This window comes from Sus scrofa, chromosome X (genome assembly GCF_000003025.6).
Source record: "Sus scrofa isolate TJ Tabasco breed Duroc chromosome X, Sscrofa11.1, whole genome shotgun sequence".
Classification (NCBI taxonomy): domain Eukaryota; kingdom Metazoa; phylum Chordata; class Mammalia; order Artiodactyla; family Suidae; genus Sus; species Sus scrofa.
The window spans coordinates 33958413-33983840 of NC_010461.5; the positions used below are offsets into that span (position 1 = coordinate 33958413).

The 25428-nt window shown below is 41.7% G+C and overlaps 1 protein-coding gene across 11 annotated transcripts in view; it reads left to right on the forward strand.

Moving 5' to 3' along the window:
* The window catches only part of SYTL5 (synaptotagmin like 5), a 267832-nt gene that overhangs the window by 160117 nt on the left and 82287 nt on the right, over positions 1-25428 (forward strand). For 8 of the 11 annotated variants that reach the window (XM_021079658.1, XM_021079654.1, XM_021079660.1 and 5 more), the window contains 3 exons: positions 16203-16318; positions 19147-19255; positions 23056-23190. In XM_021079658.1, the coding sequence (XP_020935317.1) occupies positions 16203-16318; positions 19147-19255; positions 23056-23190 (360 nt within the window). The remainder of the gene's footprint in view (positions 1-16202; positions 16319-19146; positions 19256-23055; positions 23191-25428) is intronic. The other 3 variants (XM_021079659.1, XM_021079661.1, XM_021079663.1) reach the window with 1 other exon arrangement.

Genomic DNA, 25428 nt, shown 5'->3' on the forward strand with positions numbered 1-25428 from the left:
GTATCATTTTTATTAGATACCACATATATTTGTAGATGCCATATATATCTCAAATGATATCTGTCTTTTTGTCTTTTTGCCATTTCTTGGGCCGCTCCCGTGGCATATGGAGGTTCCCAGGCTAGGGATCCAGTCAGAGCTGTAGCCACTGGCCTATGCCACAGCCACAGCAATGCAGGATGCCAGCCGCATCTGCGACCTACAACATAGCTCACAGCAACGCCGGATCTTTAACCCACTGAGCAAGGTCAGGGATCAAACCCACAACCTCATGGTTCCTAGTTGGATTCGTTAACCACTGAGCCACGATGGGAACTCCGATATCTGTCTTTTTCTGAATGACTTCACTTAGCACGATAATGTCTTGGTCCACCCATGTTGCTGCAAATGGCATTATTTCATTCTTTTTTATGACTGAATAATATTCCATTGTGTATATAGTACCACATCCTCTTTATCCATTTCTCTGTTGATGGACATTTAGGTTGCTTCCATGTCTTGGCTATTATAAATAGTGCTGCAGTGAACATTGGGTTGCATGTATTGTTTTGAATTATGATTTTCTCCAGATAGATGCCCAGGGGTGGAATTGCTGGATCATATGGTAGTTGTATATTAAGTTTTTGGGTTTTTTTTTTAAAACAAATACCAGGCTTGTTTTATTCATTCTATGGTATTCAAATTCTCTTTCTTCCTTCCTTCCTTCCTTCCTTCCTTCCTTCCTTCCTTTCTTTCTTTCTTTCTTTCTTTCTTTCTTTCTTTCTTTCTTTCTTTCTTTCTTTCTTTCTTTCTTTTTTGCTTTTTAGGGCTGCAACTGTGGTATATGGAAGTTCCCAGGCTCGGGATTGAATTGGATCTACAGCTGCTGGCCTATGCCACAACCACAGCAATGCAGGATCTGAGCAGAGTCTACCATCTACACCACAGCTCACAGCAATACCAGATCCTTAACCCACTGAGCGAGGCCAGGGATCGAACTCGCAACCTCATGGTTCCTAATCGGATTCGTTTCTGCTCTGCCACGACGGGAACTCCTATTTTCTAATTGTTGATGTGTAGAAACACAATTGTTTTGGGTAGTCTAACCTTATATTTAAAAATCTTTTTAAATTCACTTAATTATAACAGTTTCTGTAGCACTTAACAGATCTTATTTATACACAATTGTATCGTCTTTTCTAATGTTTCTTTTTTCTTACTGTATTGCATATTTGTTTTCATTTTTATTGATTCCTTTCTTGTTTCTTTCTTTGGATTTATTTTTTGTTGATAATTTTTTCATTCAGATGTTTTGATACTTGATTTTTAAGCCTTTGTTCTTTTAACATATACATTTAAGAATATGAATTTTCTTGTTTTCAGCTGCAGCCCACACATTTTTTTAATCTGTTATTTTTATCATATTCATTTCATTATATTTTCTAATTTCTAGTATCATCATTTTTTTAACTGTGAATTATTTATAATTGCCTTTCTTAATTTATAATTTCATGGGGCTTTTCTGTATCCTTTTTTGATATTGATTTCTAGCTTAATTCCACTGTGGTCAGAAAACATACTCTGTATGATTTCAGTCTTTGAAATTCAGCCCAGAAAATGGGCAGTTTTGTCATATGTTTCCTATTTCCTTGAAAGAAAATGATCTATGTTTATTTTATTGAATTAAATTATATTCGATATTTAATTAATTGTACTGATTTATGTCTTTTAATGATCTTTGTTAATTGTATTGTCCAAATATTCCATATCTACTGATTTTTTTAATCTACATAGTCTATCTGATATTGAGAGAAATATGTACTAACCCCTCTCAATAATGATTGAGGATCTTCTATTTTTTCTTTTAGTTTAATATTTGCTTTATATCTCTATATATATTGATTTAAAGTCTTAAGTGCTTAAATATTTAGAATTGTGAGATTTTTATGGATGTAAAGAAACCTTTATAATTATGAAAAGTCCTTCCTTTTCTCTAGTTATGATTTTTTTCCTTGAAGTTTACTTTGCAATTAGTACAGTTGCAACAGCTTTCTTTTGGTTGATGTATGTTTGGTAAATCCTCTTTATCCTTTGCTTTCAACCTTTCTGTGTCCTTATGTTTAAGATAAGTCTCTTATAAGCAGCATATAATTGCGTGCACACGTTTTAAATCTAATCTGACAATTGGCTTTTAATTAGGATATTTATTCCATTTGTAGTAATGAAATTACTCACATATTTTACTTAAAATCAACCACCTATTTACTCGGTCTCTTTCTGTCCCATCTATTCTGTTCTTTTAGCTCTACTTATTTGCCTTCATTTAGGTTGTCCAAGTATTCTATTTATCTCCTCTAATATTTATACATTTTTGGTCATTCATATAAAGATTATGCAAGAGATGATAATATACATCCTTGACTTGTTAAAACCCAATATTAATTAGTACCTTTGGTTGTTTCAAGACAATACAAGGACCATAAAACCCTTTAATTCCTTTTACTCCCCTCCTGATGCTACCACTGTATATTTTAAATATCTGCACATCTATCTATATCTAGGTACCCCTGTATATACACACACATGTATTTATACCTATAGATATATATTGTTTATCTTAGTTCATTCCAGAAGCTGTAACAGAATACCATGGACGAGGTAGCTTTTAAACAACAGAAATTTATTTTTTACAGTCCTGGAAACTGGGAAGTTCAAGATCAGGGTTCTGGCACATTTGTTATCTGGTGAGGGCCTGCTTCCTGGTTCAGAGACAGGAAGACAGGGCACATAGACAGGGCACATCTCACTGTGCCCTCACATGGCAAGAAAGGGCAAGGGAGCTATCGCCTCCCAAAGGCTTCACCTACAAATACCATCATTGGGAACTATGTTTCAACTTATGAATTATGGGGGGGGGAAACACATTCAATCTGTGCCATACTTAATCCCACAAGATATTACCATGTTATAGTCAGTATTCACTTAGATTTACTACATAGTCACCCTTTCTATTGCTCTATATTCTTTATTAGTACATCTCTGTGTTTTTATCTGGAATAATTTTCCTTCTGCCTAAAGGGTACCCTTTAGTGTAGTTCTCCTACTGATAAATACTCTCAATTTTTATTTTTCCTAGCATGCCTTTATTTCACTCTTAATTCCAAACATGTTTTTGCTGGTTTATTGAGTTCTAGGTTAGAAGTTATTAACTTTCAGTAATTTGAAGATATTATTCCATTGGTTTCTGGTTTCCAAGGTTTCTGTTAAAAATATCAGATGTCAATATATTAGTGCTCTTTGGAAGGAAATATTTTTCTTTGACTGCTTTTAATATTTTTACCCTTGCCATTGGATTTTTAACTGTTGCTATACCATAGCTAAGTGTGATTTTCTTTGTATTTATCCATCTTGGGGTTTCTAGAGTGTCTTAAACCTGCATCTATTCATGTCTTCTTGTCATATTTGAAAATTTCTCAGGTCATATCTCTTCACATATTGACTTTTCCCCATTCTCTCCCTCTTCTACTTTAGATACTCCAAATATGTATTTTACTTCAATTCAATACCTTCCATATATCTTTTATACTCCTTTGCATATTTTCTATACTTTTATATCTCTGAATTCATTTTGTGTATTTGTGTCTGGTCTACCTTTCAATTCACTAATCCTGTCTTTCTCTATGTCTGATTTGCTGTTAAACTCCTCTACTTAATTCATAGATTCAGTTGTCTTTTGCAATTTTAGAATTTTCATTTTGCTTTTGTCATGTTTTCTAATTCTTTGTTGACTGTCTTACTTTTATTGTAATTTCTTGTATAAATTACTTATAAATATTTTAAAGTATATGAATTAATAGCTTTGTTATCTGCATCCCTTATGAGACTGAGTTGTTTTCTTATAAACCTGGTAATTTTTGATTGATGAACCAACTATGGTTGACCCTTGAACAATACGGGGGTTTCAGGTACGACCCCTCCCCCTGCCACACAGTTGAAAATCAGTGTATAATTTATACTTAGCCCTCTGTATCTATAGTTTCATATCCCTGGATTCAACTAGCCATGGATTGTGTAGTACTCTAGTATGTATTTATTGAAAAAAATACAGGTTTAAGTGGACCTGTGCAATTCAAACTCATGTTGTTTAATAGTCGACCCTATTTGAAAAATTGTGAAGCTTTTAGTGAGATTGTATAAAAATATGTGTCGACTGAGAATGTACTTTTTTTTTCCTAGCAGGGAAATAGGATAGGGCCTCTGAATATTCAAGGTTACCTTAATCAAGTCAGGATTTGAGCTAATTTCACAATTGGAGCCTTGGTCCCCGAGAGGGAGCTGATCTGTTTTTGGATCACATTTTTTTCTAGAGAATAGCCGTACAAGGTCTCAACATATACCTGTTAGATAAGAGAGGCAATTGATTTTATGTATTATAAATAGTGGAAATAAGAACACTTAAGAGGTTAAAATGTGTGTTCATAGACTAGAAATGAATAAGTATCAAAGTTTGTTTTTTTCACCCACCTCTTTTCTTACTAGACTCTGCCAAGGTGACATTTCCCATTTCAGGGCAACGAAGAAGGAAATGGAATTTTAACAAATGACTGAGAGTCTGAGGACTTATAAGGAATTTCGCAAAAACGATTTCTCCAGTTCCTATCCAGTATTATTTTATTTCATCCCTAATATTTAATCATTTCCATTTTTTATTCCATTCCTGTTTACCTCTTCTCTACAACCTAGACCTTCGTTTGCTCAGACACGGGTAACTAGGGACTGTGACTCATGAGCCTTTCAATCAATCAGGAGTTGCCTCGGGCTTCTCTGTATTGGGAGAGGAATTTTGTCTTTAATTTCTAAATGCCACTTGTAATTACTGACGCATACTTTTCAATACAAGACCCAAGGGGTTGTGTATTCATGTATTGCTCATTGAAAGTTCTGCTATCACCTCATCTGCTAGTTAGTATTGATGGGAACTGCAGGTCTCATTCACACAGAATTTCCCTTAAGTCTTGTCAGATCAGCATTAGGTTATATACATAGAAACGTTTAATGTGTTATGTCAGTGGAATTTCGACGTTGTTTACAATTATGGAAATTAACCTACCCAAACTAATATAACCCCATCCTGTGTTTTTTCCCCCTTTACATTTATATGCTATATCCTTTACTTGTCTGGTTTATTATCTTTCTTCCTCCACTAGAATATAAGCTTCACAACCATGAGGGCAGGGATTTTCTCTACAATGTTCAATGAAGTAGTTCCAGTGCCTGAAAGAATGCTTATAGTAGGAACCCAGTGAATAGTTGTTAAATTGATTAGATGGATGGGTGAATAAACAAATGAATGGATAAATGATTAGATGGCAGGATCCCACTTAAAGCATTTCAGACTTAAGCAAGTTACGGAACAAATGTGGTTTTCTTCTGTCAGGAGCTTGGAATTAACACACACACACGCACACACACACACATGCCATGCTAAATACATTTGCCTTCTAAACTGAGTAACCTTCCCGCTGACACAGAAAGATATAAGACAAGTTGTTGTCAGAAGGGTATCAAAATAAACAATAAATTGAAAGTTCTGTGTCTTCCTTAAGAGGTATTAATGCATCAGTAGCAAAGTTCCGAATCACTTGTACTTCTTTTGTTGATATAACAGTGACTTAACAGTAAACCCAACCACCCACTTGTCCAATTGATCTCTTCTTTGACCCATCCATCCATCTTTCCTACAGCATTTATCACTAACCTGTTGGTAGTACTAAGGGGTAAGGATACAAAGATGACGAAAATATGGACTACCCTCAATAGTTTCATAGTCTAAGGAGGAAGATATCATTGTCCCATCAGTACAGAAAATTCCATATTCATGCAGTAAAATGTCCTGAGGAAGAAACAGAGCTTTCAGTGTGTGCTTCTTGTATCTCTGTTTGTTTATTTGCCACACCTGCAGCATGAGGAAGTTCCTGAACCAGGGATTGAACCCGCACCACAGCAGCAACCCAAGCCATGGCAGCCACGGTGCCAGATCCTTACCCCATTGCACCACAAGGGAACTCTAGCTTTTTATACGTCTTCGTCAGCAACTTATAGTTGTAGCTTCTGTGACAGCTGGAAATTTACATGATGAGTGTTTAATTTGATATAAACAACATCCCGCCTCATTTTTAAAGTTGAAAACAGAAACCATTATTTCTCCAATATTCCAGCTGCTAGTCTGTGTGATCTCAGAGATTATCTGTCAATGTTGGAAGTATCTTGTTTGCTATTCATGGAGTGGTTTTCGAAAAGGAAGCGTGAATGATATTTTATTGGCAGCGAACGCCATTTATTTGTTGCCAGAGAATGCCGCAGTGCCAGTGGGCTGTCTCAGTGTTCAATAGACCATAAAATTGAAATTCCCACCCTGACCTCTACGAGATGAGATGAGTCAGAAAGTGACTCATTCTCTAATCAGTTGGAAGCACAACCGTTATTGTCATTTACCTTGGATTGGGTAAAAGTAAAGAGATTTTATTGCTGCAGCACTGAAAACGATTACAGCAAAGCCTGATCGAGGGAGGTACCTGTTACAATGGGCTGAGCAGCCCTTGACATTTTCTCCAGCCCCTTCCGGTTCTAACAAGTTGGCTGCTGTTGGTCTGGTTTTAAAACCAGCTCTATAGAAACAGAATGAAAGGGACCCTGACACAGCCAGTTAGTTCATGTTGCTATCTTAATGAGACCTACAAAATTCCACATGATGATGTTAGCTGAGGCAGTCTTCATTCAACACAAAGACAGCCATAATGCTCCTTTTTTTCTAATTAGCACCCTGGTTGAATTCAGAAAGACCCAAAAGATAAAAGCACCCTGACAGGGAACCAAAAATTGAAATACTTCTACTATGATGTTGATGAGCTGATCTTATTTATATTCATGCCATGTGGTGACATTTCATGCTGCTCCGTGTCCTTGTGAGAGTCTTTGTCTTTTTAAAGGAGGAACCTGGAGTTTTTGCTCTTGATGAATTGGTCGCGATTACTGAAATAGATGAAACAGGAGTCTTGTCGGTATCTTGAAAGATGGTGGTATCTATCAGTGGCTGGAACATACACTGAGAGAGTGCGACAGGGAATGTATAATGATGTGTTATGAGAAAGGGAAATGCAGCCTCTGACATCTGGAAACAGGTCCGACATTTATATGACCCTTGATGGTGTTAGGTAGGCTGCGGAGTTCTCCTGGAGGATGAAACGACCTCAGGGCACCGGCGTCTCCCCAAGGTCGCTCTGCAACCACGATGAAGTCAAACAGCACAGGAACACTTCATAATCTTGTATAAGCACAGACCAAAACAAGGTGGCTGGTCAAGCCACAAAGTATGCAGCTTCCTCCTTTCTTGGCTAATGTGAGCCACCAAGTACTTCCTTACCGATCTTAATGCCTTTTTCTAGTCTGCCTGCCTTCTAGATAAAACTTGAGAGACCACTCATAGCATTGTCCCGGCGTCCTGATACCACCTAATCGAGAGCCAGTTCCTGTTGCCTTGCTCTCTCCCCCAAATTACCTAACATAACTCCCGCTCCTTATCCTAAGTCCTTTCAAACACCTTGTCTCTGGGAGCCACATGGTTCTTCATGGCATGTGTTCTCATTCATTGCAGTGAACAAAAATCTGAACCCGTTCAATCATAATTATGTCCCTCGTGATCTTTTGGCCTCATGGGTGTGGACAGTCGCCACGTAGTCATTTCAAAACCCCTCCTGGTTTAACACATTTCTGTAATCTAGTTACAAGGGCAAGATGCACCACAGAATAATCCCACAGTGACCCACAGATTTGGGGGGTGGTAGGAAGCTGTGTTGGGTGCCCTGACATGCTGTTTCCAATCATTCACTTGTTAATCAGATACAAGAGCCCTCCCCCTTTTTTGGAAAGCTTTATTCCCTGTGGTTTCAGATCTTAATACCTACATAGACTAGAGGGATTTTTTTTTTTAATGTGAAGATATCAGATATAAGAAGACATTCTACTTGTACTATTTAAACAATAATAAAGAATATCTGTATTCATCACCCATTTGAAGAATGTGAGCATTCTTGGAGTTCCCAGTAGGGTGCAGCCAGTTGAGGATTCGGTGTTGTCTTGGTGACGGTGTGGGGTCCATCCCTGGCCCAGCACCGTGGGTTTAAAGGAACCAGCATTGCCGCAGCTGCAGCTCAGATTTCATACCTGGCCCAGAAATGTCCGTATGGCACAGGTGTGGCAAAAAAAAGAATGATAGCATCCTTGTTTTGCATTTTTCATTCCCTCGCTTTATTATATGCTTTTACTGTACTTGGCTGTACCCTTAAGTAATATTTTTTCTAACTTTTCATTTTTGAGTTTTATAGAAATGGAAATTATACTATGTACACTGTGAATTCTTGCAACTTCTTTAGCTCAACCTTTTGGGTGCACTCTATCCATATTTATGTGAATATCATTCCATTCATCTTCACTATAATGTATCTATCATCTGTGTATATATATATATCATATATATCTATTCTCATCTATCATCCTATAATGTATCTATTTTTATGTTGATAGATATTTATATTACTATAGTTATATAGTGGTACCAAAAACATGCTGCTGTGATATTCTTATATATAACAGCCTAACAAACATGTAGAAGAAGTTCTCTAGGGTAGGATTTTTTAAACTGTGGGTTATGACCCATTGGTGGGTCATGACCAGCAGTTTTTTAAAAAGGAAATAGACTAGAAAATGTCAGTATACATATAATTATATATATATGTAAGTATACATATATATGTCTATGTGTATTTATTTTCTGAATTGTGCTATAAAACATTTTTTTTTTCTTTCTGATTCCCCCTTCCCCTACCCCCCACCTTGGGTAACCACAAACTTGGTCTCTTTTTCTATGAGTTTGTTTGTTTATTTTTTGAAGTCTAATTGACCTACAGCTCTATGTTAGTTCCTGGTACAGAAGGTAAGGCTGGTTACCATCTGTCACCATACAAAGATAGCACATTATTATCGACTGTATTCCCCATGCTGTACATTTCATCCCCTTGACTCATTTGTTTTGTAACTGGGAGTTGATATCTCTTCATCTCCCTCACCTAGTTCACTAGTCCCCTCACCCCCTTCCCTTCTGGCATCCAGCTGTGACCTCTGCCTAAATGTTTAAGAAGACTCTTCTAGGGAGTGCACCCAGGACTGAAACTGTAAGGCAAATGCTATGAGCATTTTCAGCAGTGTAAGATAATGTTAAATTGTTTTGTCTTGTTTTTTTACAATCATTGTGCCAATTTAAACTCCACCACCATTGTATAAAAGTTTCCTTTCCTTTACAGTCTTATCAACACTTGGCATCGTGAAATTTTATTTTATTTATTTTTATTTTTTTTGGGCCACACCTGCAGCATATGGAGGTTCCCAGGCTAGGGGTCCAATCGGAGCTTCAGCTGCTGGCCTACTCCACAGCCACAGCAACACCAGATCCAAGCCACGTCTGTGACCTACACCACAGTTCATGGCGATGCCGGATCCTTAACCCACTGAGCGAGGCCAGGGATCAAACCCTCAACCTCATGGTTCCTAGTCGGATTCATTTCCGCGGCGCCACGACAGGAACTCCTGAAAAATTTTCATTGATGTCCAACTGGTAGCTGTAAGTGAATATCTTACTATGATTTTAATTTGAATTTTGCTGATTACTAATGAGGCAGAGCATCTTTTCATAGGTTTCTTGGCCATTTTTGGTTCCTTTTCTGGGATATGACTATGTATTGCCCAATTTTCTGTTAAGCTGTTAGTCTTTTCCTTACTGACTTGAAGGTGTTTCTTATGGCCCCCTTTATCTCTGGAAATGCTTTTGCCTTTAGTCTATTTTGTCTGCTATTAATACAATGCTATCATCTTTCTTTAGGTTAATGTTTACATGGTATCATATATATATATAATTTGACGCTTTTCAACCTTTCTGTGTCCATATGCTTAAGATGAGAGTCTATGTAGCATGTATACTATTGTTTTTTTTCAGGGTCACACCTGTGGCATATGGAGGTTCCCAGGCTAGGGGTCGAATCGGAGCTGTAGCTGTGGGCCTACACCACAGTCACAGCAACATGGGATCCAAGCCACGTCTGAGACCTACACCACAGCTCACGGCAATGCCGGATCCTTAACCCACTGAATGAGGCCAGGGGTCAAACCTGCATCCTCATGGATCCTAGTCGGATTCATTTCTGCTGAGCCATCATGGGAACTCCTGCATGTATACTATTTTAAATTATGTGTTAGATGTATCTAAATATTGGCTCTACATATATGCTACATGCATAATATATGTGTATGTACGTATACATGCTGTACATAAGTGCTATATATGGTTTTTAAAGTTTAATCTATTTTTTCTTAAACTATGGAGATTAGTCTACTTATATTCATTGTAATTACTATAATATTTGTATTGTGATTGCTGTAATATTTGCTTTTATTTATATCATCTGTAGATTGAAATACTATGTTTTTCTCATTCTATTTTATCCTTTCTCCTAGGCAGATAGTATAAGAGTTTTTATTTTTAGTGGTTATTTGTATTTAATTGTGAAACAACTATATGTAATTGCAGAAATCATTAGTTTTCCCCTTCTTCTAATCAGTAAAAGGAGCTTGATATTCTTACATTCGAAATGCCTTCACCCTCGCTTGTGTATACATTTAGTCCTATGTTTTAGACCTTGCTTATTTTCAGTTCCACAATTTAGATACAATTTTTGTTTTAGATCAACATTTGTTTAAATGTATCTACATGTTTTAGCAATTTCATTTTTCACCATTCCTTTTTCTTTCTTCATCTACTTTACTTCCTCTTGAAGTACAGTGTTTTTTTTTTGTTTTTTTTTTTGATGGCCACACCTGTGGCGTATGGAAGTTTCCAGGCCAGGGATTGAATCTGAGCTGCAGCTGCAACCAATGCCACAGTTGTGGCCACTCCATATCCTTTAACCACTGCACCAGGCCAGGGATCAAACAAACCCAAGCCTCTGCCACAACCTGAGCCATTGCAATTGGATTCTTAACCCACTGCACCACAGCAAGTATTCCTGAAAAATTTTTGATTTCACCCTTTTTCCTAAACAGTAGTTTCTCTGGATATCCAATTCTAGATTGATAGTTTTTTTTTTTTTTTCCTCGCTGGCTCCTGGATTTCATTATTTCTGTTGAAAGTCAACTGTCATTCTAATTATCATTCCTTTGTATGTAATTTGTTTTTTCCCCTTCTAGTTACTTTTAAGACATTCTCTTTATCTGTAGTGTTCTACAGTTTTACCATCGTATGTCTAGGGATTTCTTTTTACTTGACCTATTGGAAAGGAAGAAAGAAAGAAATATATGCCATCATCTCCATAGGGCCAGGGTCCTAGTTTGTCTTATTCATGTCTGTACTCTTAGCCTTAGCACAGGGCTTAACACATATAGGAGTGCAATAAATAGTTGATGTGTAATGAATAAATTTATAAATAATTCTAATTTGTTTCCTTATGAAAAATGAGAAATCTCATCTTGGAGTTCCTACCATGGCTCAGTGGAAATGAATCTGACTAGCATCCATGAGGATGCAGCTTCAATCCCTGGCCTCACTTAGTGGATCAAGGATCCAGCCTTGCCATGAGCTGTGGTGTAGGTCACAGATGTGGCTCAGATCTGGTGTTGCTGTGGCTGTGGTGTAGGCTGGCAGCTGCAGCTCTGATTCCACCCCTAGCCTGGGAACCTCCATATGCTGAAGATGTGGCCCTAAAAAGACAAAAAAAAAAAAAATTCGTCTTACTTCAGCATATCTAATAGAAGATGAAGGAGGAAAACAAACCTTTTGGTCATTCTTCTTTTTTAGGATAAGACTACCTGTGTTTCCTCTCTAAATCTCAGTAGAACGTAACTTGATTGATTGTAGATGTAAATAAGCTTTGAAGGCAAAATTTGAAGTCCCAGGAGTTTAATGCTAAAGAAAAGGAGGGCCTAGCAAATGCTGAATACTAGGTCATCTTTCATGGCAAATGACTCCCACTCACTTAATTTCAGTCAAACTCATTCTTCAGAGTGTGACGTGTATTGGAAACACAACGTCTTTAACAAGCCTGGTATTTCTGAAATGTTAGATTGATGTGGCAGAGAGGGATATCAGTTTCAGAGTGGGTGTCATGTTTATTTTCTTTCCTCTTTCACCCCTCCTTTATCCCTGTTACTTTACTCCCAACACAGACACACAAACACACACACACACCATCATCATATAAACATTATTCCTCGGCATCTGCAGATTTTCACGCTTCCTCGAAGCCTTGTTGCAGCTGGCAACTACAAGTTCTTTTTGGACAGTTTTGCTACATGCAAAGAAGGGCTGTCAGCATAAATCCTGTTTTTTGCCAGAATCCTTTTACAACTTCGGGGAAGTGATTTAACCTCTGTGAGCTTCGATTTCCTCCTCTGCCGATGGAGAAATCCAGCTGTTTTCTGGCTTAGAGTGAGGATTCTGGATATCCTGTATAAAGTGCCTGGCACATGACGGGGTGCAGGGCACATACCCACTCGGTGTTAGTTTCCTGTTCTTCTGCTGAGCCTTCCATTTACCTCCAGCACCTGAGAAGGTGGCAAAGGCATAATCCCAAGAGATTGTTCTGATGTGACAGAGTTCTGAAATGACAGATGACTCAAGGCCTTATCTGAGTCGAGCAAATAGAAGGATTACAGTTTACTGTTCTGACATGGATCGTAAGGGATCATGACTAACAATTCTGGGAAGATCTTGTTTGTGTTAGGTGTTGGCAGCTCTAGGTGTATGTGCTGAAGATGATATGGAGGCCGATTTCCTGGCACGCATAGACGTGATGTGGCCCACGTTCCCCTGTCATATGTGAAACTGCCACCGAGGTGCTGTCCGCCTCACCCTATATCCTAAAAGCATACCCAAAAAACCCCAACCTGAGACTTGGGCATGCCACTCTCGGGTGTTCTTTGATCACTGATCTGTATTATTCCCCTTTTTCTTTTTTCTTTTTTTTTTTTTTTTTTTTTGTCTATTTTTTGCTATTTCCTGGGCCGCTCCCACGGCATATGGAGGTTCCCAGGCTAGGGGTCTAATCGGAGCTGTAGCCACTGGCCTATGCCAGAGCCACAGCAACGTGGGATCCGAGCCGCGTCTGCAACCTACACCACAGCTCACGGCAACGCCAGATCGTTAACCCACGGAGCAAGGGCAGGGACCGAACCCGCCACCTCATGGTTCCTAGTCGGATTCGTTAACCACTGCGCCACCACGGGAACTCCTTCTTGTTTCTTTTTGTGTAAATCCCTTGTCCTATTGCAGAGGTTAGCAAAGTTTTAAAAAATAAAATGCCAGAGAGTAAATATTTTAGCTGTAGTGATCTCTGGTACACCTACTCAAACTTGCAGTAGGAGCAGAAAAGCAGCCAGAGACAATACATAAACAAATGAGTGTGGCTGGGTTCCAATAAAACTTTCTTACTAGACACTGAATTTTGAGTATAATTCATATAATTGTCACATGTCGTGAACTATTCTATTGGTGCTTTTCCCCAACGATTTAAAATGTAAAAACCATCCCTGGCTTGTATGCCTTACAGAAGAGACAGTGGAGTCAATTCTATCCACAAGCTATATAGTTTGCCTACTTCTGCCCTCTTGCTCCTCTGAATTTTCCAACATAGGCAAATCATTTCCTGAGTTGAATATTAAAACAAATATCTTTCTTTTTTTTCTTCTTGCGGCTGCACCTAGGCCATTTGGAAGTTCCTGGGCCAGGGGTCGAATGGGATCTGCAGCCAGGGCCTACACCACAGCCACGGCCATGCCAGATCCAGACCTCATCTGTGACCTATGCTGCAGCTTGCGGCAATGCCGGATCCTTAACCCACCGAGCAAAGCTGGGGATCGAACCCGTGTGTCCTCACAAAGAGAACGTTGTGTCCTTAATCTGCTGAGCCACAACAAATCAAGGTATCAGCTAGCTGAGTTCTGGGAAGAATCCACTCCGATTTTAGTGGGCAGGTTCTCATTCCTTGTGGCTGTAGGACTGAGGCTCCCATCTCCCTGTTGGCTGTTAGTTAAGAGCCAGCCTTTGCTCCTAGAGCCCTCACTCTCTGGTCCATGCATGTGGACCTCTGCATCTCAGAGTCTCTTGTTTGTAATCTTTCTAAGTCCCCCTTCTGCAGCATCTCAGCATCTGACCACCTCCCCTTCTCTGACATCCTCCCCTCTCACTGCTTCCTTTGCGCCCACCCAGATAACCCAGGACCATGTCCCTATTTTAAGGTCAGGTGATGAGTAACTTCAATTCCCTCTGTACAGCTCAGCCCCTGCAGTACCTAGATTGGCATTGGATTGAGTAATTAAGGGACAAGAATCTGGAGGCAGCACCTTGACAATTTATAATTGCACATTTGCTACCCGAATTTCCAACATAAACAATGATATATGAGTCTATAGATCACTTGAGATATAGCCAGCAATAATTTAGCCCATCCAAGTATTTAGGTTTGGTATATTTTTTATAGCTTTGGAACTAATCCAGTAATCCTTGCTTCTCAACAGGTAATCTAGCCACTTGAGAGTAAATCTGAGCAGTACATACTATGGTCCTTCTGTGAATAATTTGCTCCAAGCATGACATTTTCATTTTTTTCCCCTAGTAGTTGAGCTGGATTTCGTAGATAACTTACCTTTGTTTCCTATGTTCAGAAATAGTATTTCAGGGGTTCCAGTTGGGGCTTAGCCGTTAACGAACCTGACTAGTATCCTTAAGGACACGGATTCGATCCCTGGCATCGCTCAGTGGGTTAAGGATCCAGTGTTGCTGTGAGGTGTGGCGTAGGTCACAGATGTGGCTCGGATCCCACGTGCCTGTGGCTGTGGTGTAAGCTGGAAGCTGCAGAGAAAAACTGACCTATTTTTCTGAAGTGATTTTTTTTTTTTTTTTTACTATTTAAGATCCGCTCATTAATTTCACAGTCAAATCAGTTACTGAATCTCATGGACTAGAAATCTCTATTTGACTCTAAGCTGCTTTTCTTCAGCCACCACGTCAGACTCATCACCGATCTTGCTGATTCTCATCCTCAGTGCCCTAAAGTATCTTTATCTTTCTTTTCACTCCTCACTCCCTTGCTATCCATCTTCATCGTTTCCTATGGTATCTGTTGCAATAACTTTCTCATTGGCCTGCCTGCTTCTGGTTTCTCTCCATTGCAGTGTTTCCGAGGTTATGTGATCCAACCTGAAATTTAGAAAACACTGCCGGAGTCCCCCTTACTTGCCAAATGGCATTCCAACTCCTTAGCATGACATTCAAAGATTTCCATTATGTGACCCAATCCTATCTTTCAACCTCATCTTCTATTACAATCCTCCATAGAGGGGGTGGGACAGTAGTAGTTCATGAACACGGGCCGTGTTGTAAGAATGGTAACTAGGCCTGTGTAACTGGGATAAAGGGTTTGTGTAATCATTGCAAATGGGTGTGATTGTTCAAAGGTCCTTCTTTTGCACCTTCAACATTCGATTGACTGTGAAAGGCAGACAGGTCCTTCTACCACCCATATTTTTAATTTAGCTCCTCCTCTCTGTTAGTCTTGCCATTGCCCTGGCTTGGGTCTTGCCATCCCTCTCCCGGACTGTTGCCATGGCCAACCGGTCTCTTTGCCCCATTCTCTCTTTACTCTAACCCAGTCATCATGGTACATCATGACGTCACCCTAAAATAGAGTCTGATCATGGCCCCTTTATAATTCAAAATCTTCATTTGTTTCCCATTGTTTCCACTACAGATTATCTACCCACTAATGCAGTGGTTAAGAACTTGAGCCATAGACCAGACTGCTTGGGATCGGATCCCGGCTTTACCTGTGTGGCACATCATTTTCTTGCTCTAAGTCTCAGTTTCTTCATCTCTAAAATGGGGATGATAATGTTTCCGAGGGCTTGTTATGTGGAAAAAATATATTAAGTACGAAAAACAGTGAGCAAGTACCTAGTACCTAGTACCTATTCAACTAATAGTAGCCATTATAATCACCATCAAATAATCCAAAGATGGAGATGGACTCTATAGATACCTGGCTATCTTTTACTTAATTAGGGATTTTTGAGAGTTTGTCCTTTGGCCAAGTTTTCTTACTGTTCTCTTCTCCCTTGAGTAGGCAGCTAAGGACTGTAACTGGCGAATGGTTTTTTGAAGAAAAAGCAAAGCGTTTCAAGCAAGTCAATGTCCTGGGCACTGATGTTGTCCGACAGTCCATCTTAAGACGAAGTCCGGGTAAGGAAAGCAGAACTGTTTTAATCTTGACCTTCGTGGGCTAAATAACCTCCCTATGTTATGTAGCATATGAGCAGAGTTGAATTTGCTGAATCCCTTAGGTCATTTCAAGACTCAAATAGCATGAAATCTGTATCTGCCGTTCAAGGCTTGTGGTTACCAGGGGGGAGGGGGAAGGAGGAGGAGGGACTGGGGGTTTGGGGTTCGGAGATGCAAACGATTGCCTTTGGGGTGGAGAAGCAGTGAGATCCCACTGTCGCGCACAGGGAACTATATCTAGTCACTAATGATGGACCATGATGGAGGATAAGGTGAGACAAAGAAGGTGTATGTGTGTGTGACCGGGTCACTTTGCTGTACAGTAGAAATTGACAGAACTCTGTAAACCAGCTAAAATTAAAATCATTATAAAAAAATCTACAGTTCATACAAGGGAAGAGGAAGTCGGAAGAAAATCAAATCCACAGTGATTTTTCATATATCTGACATGTTGAGATTTTCAGAGAAGGCATTTATCTTCATCACAGACAGTTCTTTTCCAGAATGCACTTTCAATATTTTACTGAACAGTTAAGAAAGGAACATAAAACAGATGAATTGCATGATTCACGTTGTGAAAGCAATCCTTGATTTTTCAACAGGCTATATTTCAGGTTTCATTTAAATGTTAACCTTTTCTGGGAGTTCCCATCGTGGCGCAGTGGTTAACGAATCCGACTAGGAACCATGATGTTGCGGGTTCGATCCCTGCCCCTGCTCAGTGGGTTAAGGATCCGGCTGTTGCCGTGAGCTGTGGTGTAGGTCACAGATGCAGCTTGGATCCCACGTTGCTGTGGCTGTGGCATAGGCTGGCAGCTACAGCTCGGATTCGACCCCTAGCCTGGAAACCTCCATATGCCGCAGGAGCGGCCCAAGAAATGGCAAAAAGACAAAATAAATAAATAAATGTTAACCTTTTCTAATCCGGTGATTCTCAACCGAGGGGTGACGTGATGTAGTGAGCCCCAGCCCCTCAAGCTAAGGGAGCTTTTAGAAATGCAAGGGGGTATTTCTGGTTGTCCCGATGACTGGCGGGAAATTAATGGCATTTAGTGGAAGAATTAATGGTGTTTAGAGGTACTTGATGGGCGGAATTAGACAAGACAGCTTCACTCAATGAAGAATTATAATGTCACCCAATGTAAATAACACCCCACCCTAAGGGACAGGTGCGGGAGGACAGATGGACTAGGGGTTTGGGATTGGCGTATGCACCCTGAGGTATACGGAACGATGGGCCAACAGGGACCTGCTCTATAGCACAGAGAGCTCTATGCAATATTCTGTGATACTCTATATGGGAAAAGAATCTGAAAAAGAAGGGACGTGCCTATACATGTATAACTGAGACACTTTGTTGTACAGCAGAAATTATCACAACATTGTAAATCACTATACTTCAATAAAACTTTAAAAAAAGAAAATACAGAGCTCCCGTCATGCCACAGTGGTTAACGAATCCGACTGGGAACCAAGAGGTTGCGGGTTCCATCCCTGCCCTTGCTCAGTGGGTTAAGGATCCAGCGTTGCCGTGAGCTGTGGTGTAGGTCGCAGACGCGGCTTGGATCCTGCGTGGCTGTGGCTGTGGCATAGGCTGGCAGCTACAACTCCGATTAGACCCCTAGCCTGGGAACCTCCATATGCTGCGGGAGTGGCCCAAGAAATGGCAAAAAGACCAAAAAAAAAAAAAAACCCACCTTGAGAATGCTATTCTGTACATTCAGACTGTAACTTAATTGGTTAAATATTGAGTGAAACTGTTGTTTAGGATCGTATTTCTTATGTATGCTATAGTAAAAGTGGAACAGGCATCTTTTGGTCTATTCCTCAGGTATCTCGTCTTTCGTGTACTGAAGACAAATGTCCTTATTTTTAGGTCTGGCGGGAAGGCCTGGGAGGCTTGGAACTGATTCCACTGCTACTTCTGGGTATCGCACTGACAAGGAAGGGCTTTCCCAGATGGGTCCCATCAGGTGGGATGCCACAGAGGGGCGGAGTGGAGTTAGACGTAAGCAGTTAGGGGAGTTCCCATTGTGGCTCAGCAGGTTAGGAACCTGACTAGTATCCATGAGGACTTGGGTTCGATCCCTAGCCTCGCTCAATGGATTAAGGATCTGGCATTGCCATGAGCCATGGCGTAAGGTCGCAGACACGGCTCGGATCCCGCCTTGCTGTGACTGTGGCGTAGGCCTACAGCTGCATCTCCAGTTTGATCCCTTGCCTGGAAACTTCTGTATGCTTTGGGTGTGGCCCTAAAAAGCAGGGGGAAAAAAAGAAAGAAGTAAGCCGTTAGCTATGGCTGCTTCCTCCACCAAAGCCTTAGCACCTTTGAGGGTGTAGACTGTCTCACCCGTCTATGCACAGGATCTATGCACCAGGGGCTCGCCCTCCCAGGAAGTCTGGCATTTGTGTTCCAAAACCAGACCTTCGTTTCTAGAACCCCCCACCAGTATTCAGCCTCTGGGGATTGGATATCGTCACGAACCCAGGCTCCTCCGTACTAAAAATATCTGTCGCAGGAAGATGTTTCTCCATCGCAATCACCTCTAGAAAGCTTATCTCAGCAAACCTCGCACAGATGAGTCCCTATCCTAGTCCTCATTTAACTCTGGAACACTTCACAGAGGAGACGGAACCGTGTGACTGGGAAACTTGGGATGGGAACGCCGTTGCCGAGTGTTTAGACTTGTCTCTCCTGTGCTAATGTCCGCACGTAAATGAAAAAGAGAAAATTGCTCTATTTGGGGCCATTTTGTATGTCTGTTTGTCTTCTGCTTGTTTTTAATGAGGAGCTGAAGAAACACAAAGCCAAGAGCAAACGCGCCAGAAGGCAGAAAAGTCCGACACTTCGCCTTCTGCTGGGCACAAGACCAGCCACGACGGACCCAGGAAAAGAGGGTAAGACAAAGCCTTTGCAAGGGACTCTGTGATCTTTATTCCAGCCACCTGCGCACTGAGACTCCTTAGTTTTTCAGATTGAATATCAGTTAAGTGACTCAGAGAAGGTCAGAGGCTTGCCCGAGATAACATTCCCTTCAGGATATGCAGTTTTAGTAGATAAAGGTCTCCTCTGACCTGTAAGATGTTTTTTTTTCATTTGACATATCTGATATTTTTTCCTATTTTTTTTTTTTTTTGGCCATGCTCCTGGCATGCAAAAGTGCCCGGGCCAGGGTTTGAACCCGCTCCACAGCAGTGACACCACCAAATCCTTAACACCGCCAGGCAACCAGGGAACTCCTGACATATCTGATCGTGTACCAAGTGGTTCCTTGTACTTCTGGGTAGAAGGTTTCCTGATAGGGCCAGTCATGTCTAAAAAGAGGTGACATCTGTCCCTTTTGGAGCATGTCAATGGCCTTGCCCCCACCCAGCCGAAGTGCTGATGTATGAAACACGGCAATCGAAGATCTATTCATTGGGCTTAACACACTGTGTCCCCTTTTTCAAATGCAGTCCTGAAGGAAGCAATCGTTTGGCCACCTCACTAGCTTAATTCCAAAAGCCAAGAAATGTATGTGTCAAATGCTATGAGTAAGAGTGGGGGGCACACGGGGAAGCAAGAAGCTTCCATCAAGGGAGTGTCGTGGGCCCCCAAATGCAGGTTATAAGGATCAGCAGGCGAAGTGTTGCTTCCCAGCCCTGCTTGTTGCAGTCTTGGCGTCTCAGGCCCACTTGATGGGCCTTTCCTGGTAGCTGGGCTTCACTCACAGGGGAAGCCACCAAGAGGGGCTACCAGTGCTGGAGCCTTCATCTGTCTCTGCAGAAAATCTCTTTGGTTTTTTGGTGGCTTTTTTTGTGGGATTTTTTTGGCTGTACCTGGGGCCTGTGGAAGTTTCCAGGCCAGGAATTGAACCCGAGCCACAGCGTTGACAACACTGAATCCTTAACCACTAGGCCACTAGGGAATTCTTGGTTAGTTATTATTCATTCATTCATTTATATTTTATTATTTTTTATAGCTTCACTCATGGAATATGGAAGTTCCCAGGCCAGGGAGCAAACCCGAGCCAGAGCTGTAACCTGTGCCACAGCTACAGCACTGCTGGATCCTTTAACCCACTGGGCGGGGGATTGAACCCATGTCTCCACAGCTACCCAAGCCACTGCAGTCAGATTCTTAACCTACTGCACCACAGTAGGAACTCCTCCTTCTGGTTTTGTTTGTTGTTATTCCTTTTTTTTTTTTTTTTTAAAGAATCTTGCACTGGAGTTCCCTGGTGTCCTAGTGGTTGAGGATCCGGAGTTGCCACTACTGTGGCTTGGGTTTGATCCCTGGCCCAGAAATGTCTGCATGTCATGGGCATGACCAAAAAAAAAAGACTCTCGAACTCAAAGTGGGAATGAAACCTAAATGTCCTTTGACTCAAACACCATGTCCTAGTTATCGGAGATGAATGGGAAAGATGGCCTAGAGTGAGCAATACATCCTATGGGTGGCGCCTCCAAATCCATTGTCGCTCCTGCGGGCTCCCACAGTGCCGTGACCTTTGCATCCATCTTTCCATTGCGCTCTGACGCCAAGCCCCTTCTTACACAGGAATATAAAGTAAATGAATGGGTCTCTCTCGGTGTCCACTCATGCTTAATTGGAAGCTCTTCAAGTGCCGAACCCGTGTCTTTTTTTGCTTTTGTGTTGTAGCAGCCACCATGGTGCCTGGCCCATCAAGCACAATCCTCAGTGGTCTGATCAACTTTAACTCAGAGCCCACAAGTGCTTCTGGGAGCTCTAGTTTGCAGACCATGGGCCAGGCGTCACTATGCAGGTTGCAGAATGGTGGGCGTGGAGCTGGCAGTCGGTAAAGAGCTGAACAGCAAGAATGAATTGTGTACACCCTGAGTTGTCAAAACAGTCATACTGCTAGACTGAGCTCTGTTGGAACTCAAAACTGGGATTTGGGGAGTTCCTCTTGTGGCGCAGTGGTTAACGAATCCGACTAGGAACCATGAAGTTGCGGGTTTGATTCCTGGCCTTGCTCAGTGGGTTAAGGATCCGGTGTTGCCGTGAGCTGTGGTGTAAGTCGCAGATGCAGCTCGGATCCCGCGTTGCTGTGGCTCTGGCGTAGGCCGGTGGCTACAGCTCCGATTGAACCCCTAGCCTGGGAACCTCCATATGCCGTGGGAGCGGCTCAAGAAATTGCAAAAATCCAAAAAAAAAAAAAAAAAAAAAAAAAACGCTGGGATTTGATGGTTGTGTCTTCAAGGAATGTAATACCCAGTCAGGGAGAAAAAAGTTCAGGAGTCCACACCTGAAAAGTTAATACATATAGAAGGATTTTTAGGAAACTTTAAGATGACAAGATAGGCTGCCTGAAAGCTTTTCTTTCCTTTTTTTTTTTTTTTTTTTTTTTTTTGGTAATAGCTGCACCCGTGGCATGTGGAAATTCCTGGGCTGGGGTTGAATCGGAGCTCCAGCTGCTGGCCACTGCCACAGCCACATTGGAACCAAGCTGCATCTCCAACCTGCAACACTGGATCCTTAACCCACTGAGCGAGGCCAGGGATCGATCCTGCATCCTCACGGACACTACATTGGGTTCTTAACGCTCTGAGCCACAATGGGAACTCCCTGAAAGCCTTTCTAAAACAAGTCAAGGAGTTAATTAACTATGGGGATGCAGTGCGGAAGTACGTAATTAAATATTAAATAAGTGGCTTAAATAATCAACATGGGGGCCATTGGGAAAGACATCAAATTCTAATTGGGACTTGATGAGGGCTTGACAGATGGATGGGGTCCAGGATGACCAAAAGGAGGAAAAATGATTCCAGCGGGAGCACCCACCGGAGATGGAAGTGCAGCGGTCAGGATGCATGCAGAGTGGTTCTCAAAGCAGCATAAATTGACATTATACTAAATTCTATTCTCACCAAAAAATGTAATTTTCCAGTTAGATTAAAGCTTCTGTCACTTTGACGAGACACCCTTCCAGGGGTGTTAGAAACAGAGACAGCTTGGCAGATTCTATTAAGATCGTCTCAGGACCTTTGCAATGCCTTCCCCCCCTGAGAAAACCATAGCTGTGAAATAAATGATCTGGTCTCTCCCGATACCATCACGCAAAGAATATAGCTTTGGTCTTTTTATTCAAGTGCCTTTGGAAAGAACCACATTTTGGGGTCTGCAGTAGCCTGGGTCGTGACTTGAATCTTGGTTTCCAAAAAGCTCTTTTTGCGCACGTTCCAAATAATGTTATGAAAGGAGAAGGCGATTGAATTTCATTCTGCTATGTGCCATTCCACTGTTCAGACATATTACCCCAGGGACATGGGTGCAGTCACTTATGCCCCAAGAATCGGCTGGGTTGTGGTCCGTGCCAGGTCCCGCTCTAAGCTCCAGAGACCTAGCAGGAATGCTCTCATGAAGTTGCCGTCTAAGAAGTTGCTCCCTTGATTTGTCCCAGAGAAGCATCCTCATTCCCCTCTCTGCACGACGTGAGTTCAAGCTCCGTCTTCCCAGCATCCCCTAAACAGGCTCAGCCCAGGCAGTGCTTCTCCATCCTCAGGTGAGAGTTCCCAAAGGCAGTGGTGGTTTTCTCTGACACTCTGCTGCAGAGGCACGGGGCGTGCCCCAGCAGTTCTCAGCCCCGGGTTGGCTTCCCTGAAGAATTACTGTTGAAAGCACGAGAGATGGTATTCATGAAGTGCTATGTTGAAATGCTTTCTTCCTTACCTTGCTTTTTCGTATGTAATTTCAGATTTCTTCTTAGCAAGTTCAGATCAGCAACCAGAGGCGAAATCATAACGCCAAAAGCTGAAAGTGGGCGGAGCTACAGCTTGGACCTAGACAGCCAAAATTTTCGGAGTTTAAGGTCAGCCCCCGGTTCAGACAGGTAAGACCCATACAGATTGGCCAGTCAGATAGCCTGCGGATAAGGCTGATGTGTTTCCATCCAAACAGTGTTCCTAGGTACCTATCAAGTCTTCCCTTTTAGAGAGACCTGCTAACATATAATATGAAAAGCCCGGGAGAATATATTTTAGTTGAAATGCAAAGCGCTTACCCTTCTTCTGGAATTTCAGCTATTGAAATCATCCGTGTTACCTGTATGCTTGATGGTTTGGGACTCTGGCCTGCAGTTGCAATGGAGAGATCTGGGGAAAATAAATTATTTTCACTGATTGCTTGATCTTGGTCTGTTTCAGGTCCTAAAAAAGAAACTTCTAAGTGTCATATACATTCCTGGCAGCTTTTAAAACATTAATCCCAATTTCATTTGAATTGCCTCAAAGAATTTTTTTTTTTTTGTCTTTTTGCTATTTCTTGGGCCACTCCCGCAGCATATGGAGGTTCCCAGGCTAGGGGTCAAATTGGAGCCACAGCCACTGGCCTACGCCAGAGCCACAGCAACGCGGGATCCGAGCCGCGTCTGCAACCTACACCACAGCTCACGGCAACGCCGGATCGTTAACCCACTGAGCAAGGGCAGGGACCGAACCCGCCACCTCATGGTTCCTAGTCGGATTCGTTAACCACTGCGCCACGACGGGAACTCCTGAATTGCCTCAAAGAATTTCCATAAACTCTACTTCTTTCTAGTTTTGGCACCTCTAATTCATTTTCAGCAGGCCAGGTCTTCAGAGCTCGTCCACATAGACCTATCACCTAGTAAAGAAAAATGAAGAGACAGAGAAAGGATAGCCAAGAGCACAGTCATTTCATGTCAGGCTTGATTTTCTTTATCCTGTTGGGGCATAAGTCAAGGCTCATTTCTATGATTGGTGTATTATATAAAGGCAACGATGAGAAAAATGTATCTACCCTCGTGTTTTACCGAGAGCACCGGTATTCTGCATACCTGTACCTTTTTCCCCCGATAGCAGGCCTGCAAACTAATGTCCCTTTACGTAACACTGCAGAGGAAAACATAAGCATAAAATAAATCATTTCTCTTCCATTATCACAAGATTATCACTGTGTGCATTGTTTTCCAAGTTTTCAAGGATGTGGATATATTTCTTTTATAATTAAAAAAATTAAATCCTGGTTGCATTTGTCCTTGAACTAGTTTCCTTTGACTTCCCCTGGGCCAGACCCCTGTCCTTTGTTTTGGGGAGGCCATGACTGACAAGTCACAAATGACACACCACCTTGACGATGCATCACAACATGAAAGGGATTGGGAAGCACTGCCTTGAAGAGCATCCTGTTTATTATGGTTCATATTTATATGCTTTTTTTTTTTTTTTTTTGTCTTTTTGCCTTTTCTAGGGCCGCACCTGCAGCATATGGAAGTTCCCAGGCCAGGGGTCCAATCAGAGCTGTAGCCGCCGGCCTTCACCACAGCCACAGCCACGTGGGATCCGAGCCGCCTCTGCGACCTACACCACAGCTCACGGCAACGCCGGATCCTTAACCCACTGAGCAAGGCCAGGGATTGAACCTGCAACCTCATGGTTCCTAGTCGGATTTGTTAACCACTGCGCCACAACGGGAACTCCATATTTATATACTCTTAAAACAAAAGCTCATCGGCCTCGTGTGTCAAGTCCATAGCAACCAGTAAAGGGCCACAGAAGCTTTGTATAGGAAATCTTATTTGATTGTTGAATTCTTAACTTTTAGGCAGTGATCCAAATTATTTAGAAATGGTAAGCAGTTGGCTTTGCGTTGCTGTTTTTGCTCAACCTCGTTGGAACTCTGTGGATGAACCATCTTGGCTCATATTTCAGATTAGCATTTAAAAGGGACATCAGGTATATATATATAGATAGATAGATATGATGGAGTCCCCTGTTAAAAACACAAAGTCTCCTGGCCCAACAAACAAAATTAAGCTATTCTATTTTAATTTGTCTTAGAGTTGCTCAACCAGAATAAGGGGCATGCTCTCCAGCATCAAAGTATTGGTACCATTCTTCCAGAATCTATCTGCCTGGATTTATTCCTTGCGTCTTGTCTACTGCTGGGTGTAAATACAGTTAGCCCTTGAATAATGCAAGGATTACAGGTGCTGAACCCTCCCCTGACCTTACCCAGTTAAAAATCCACTTGTAACTTTACAGCCAGCCCTCCCTATCCGTGGTGCCTCTGTATCCGCAGTTCCACCTCCAAGGATTCACTCGTCTGT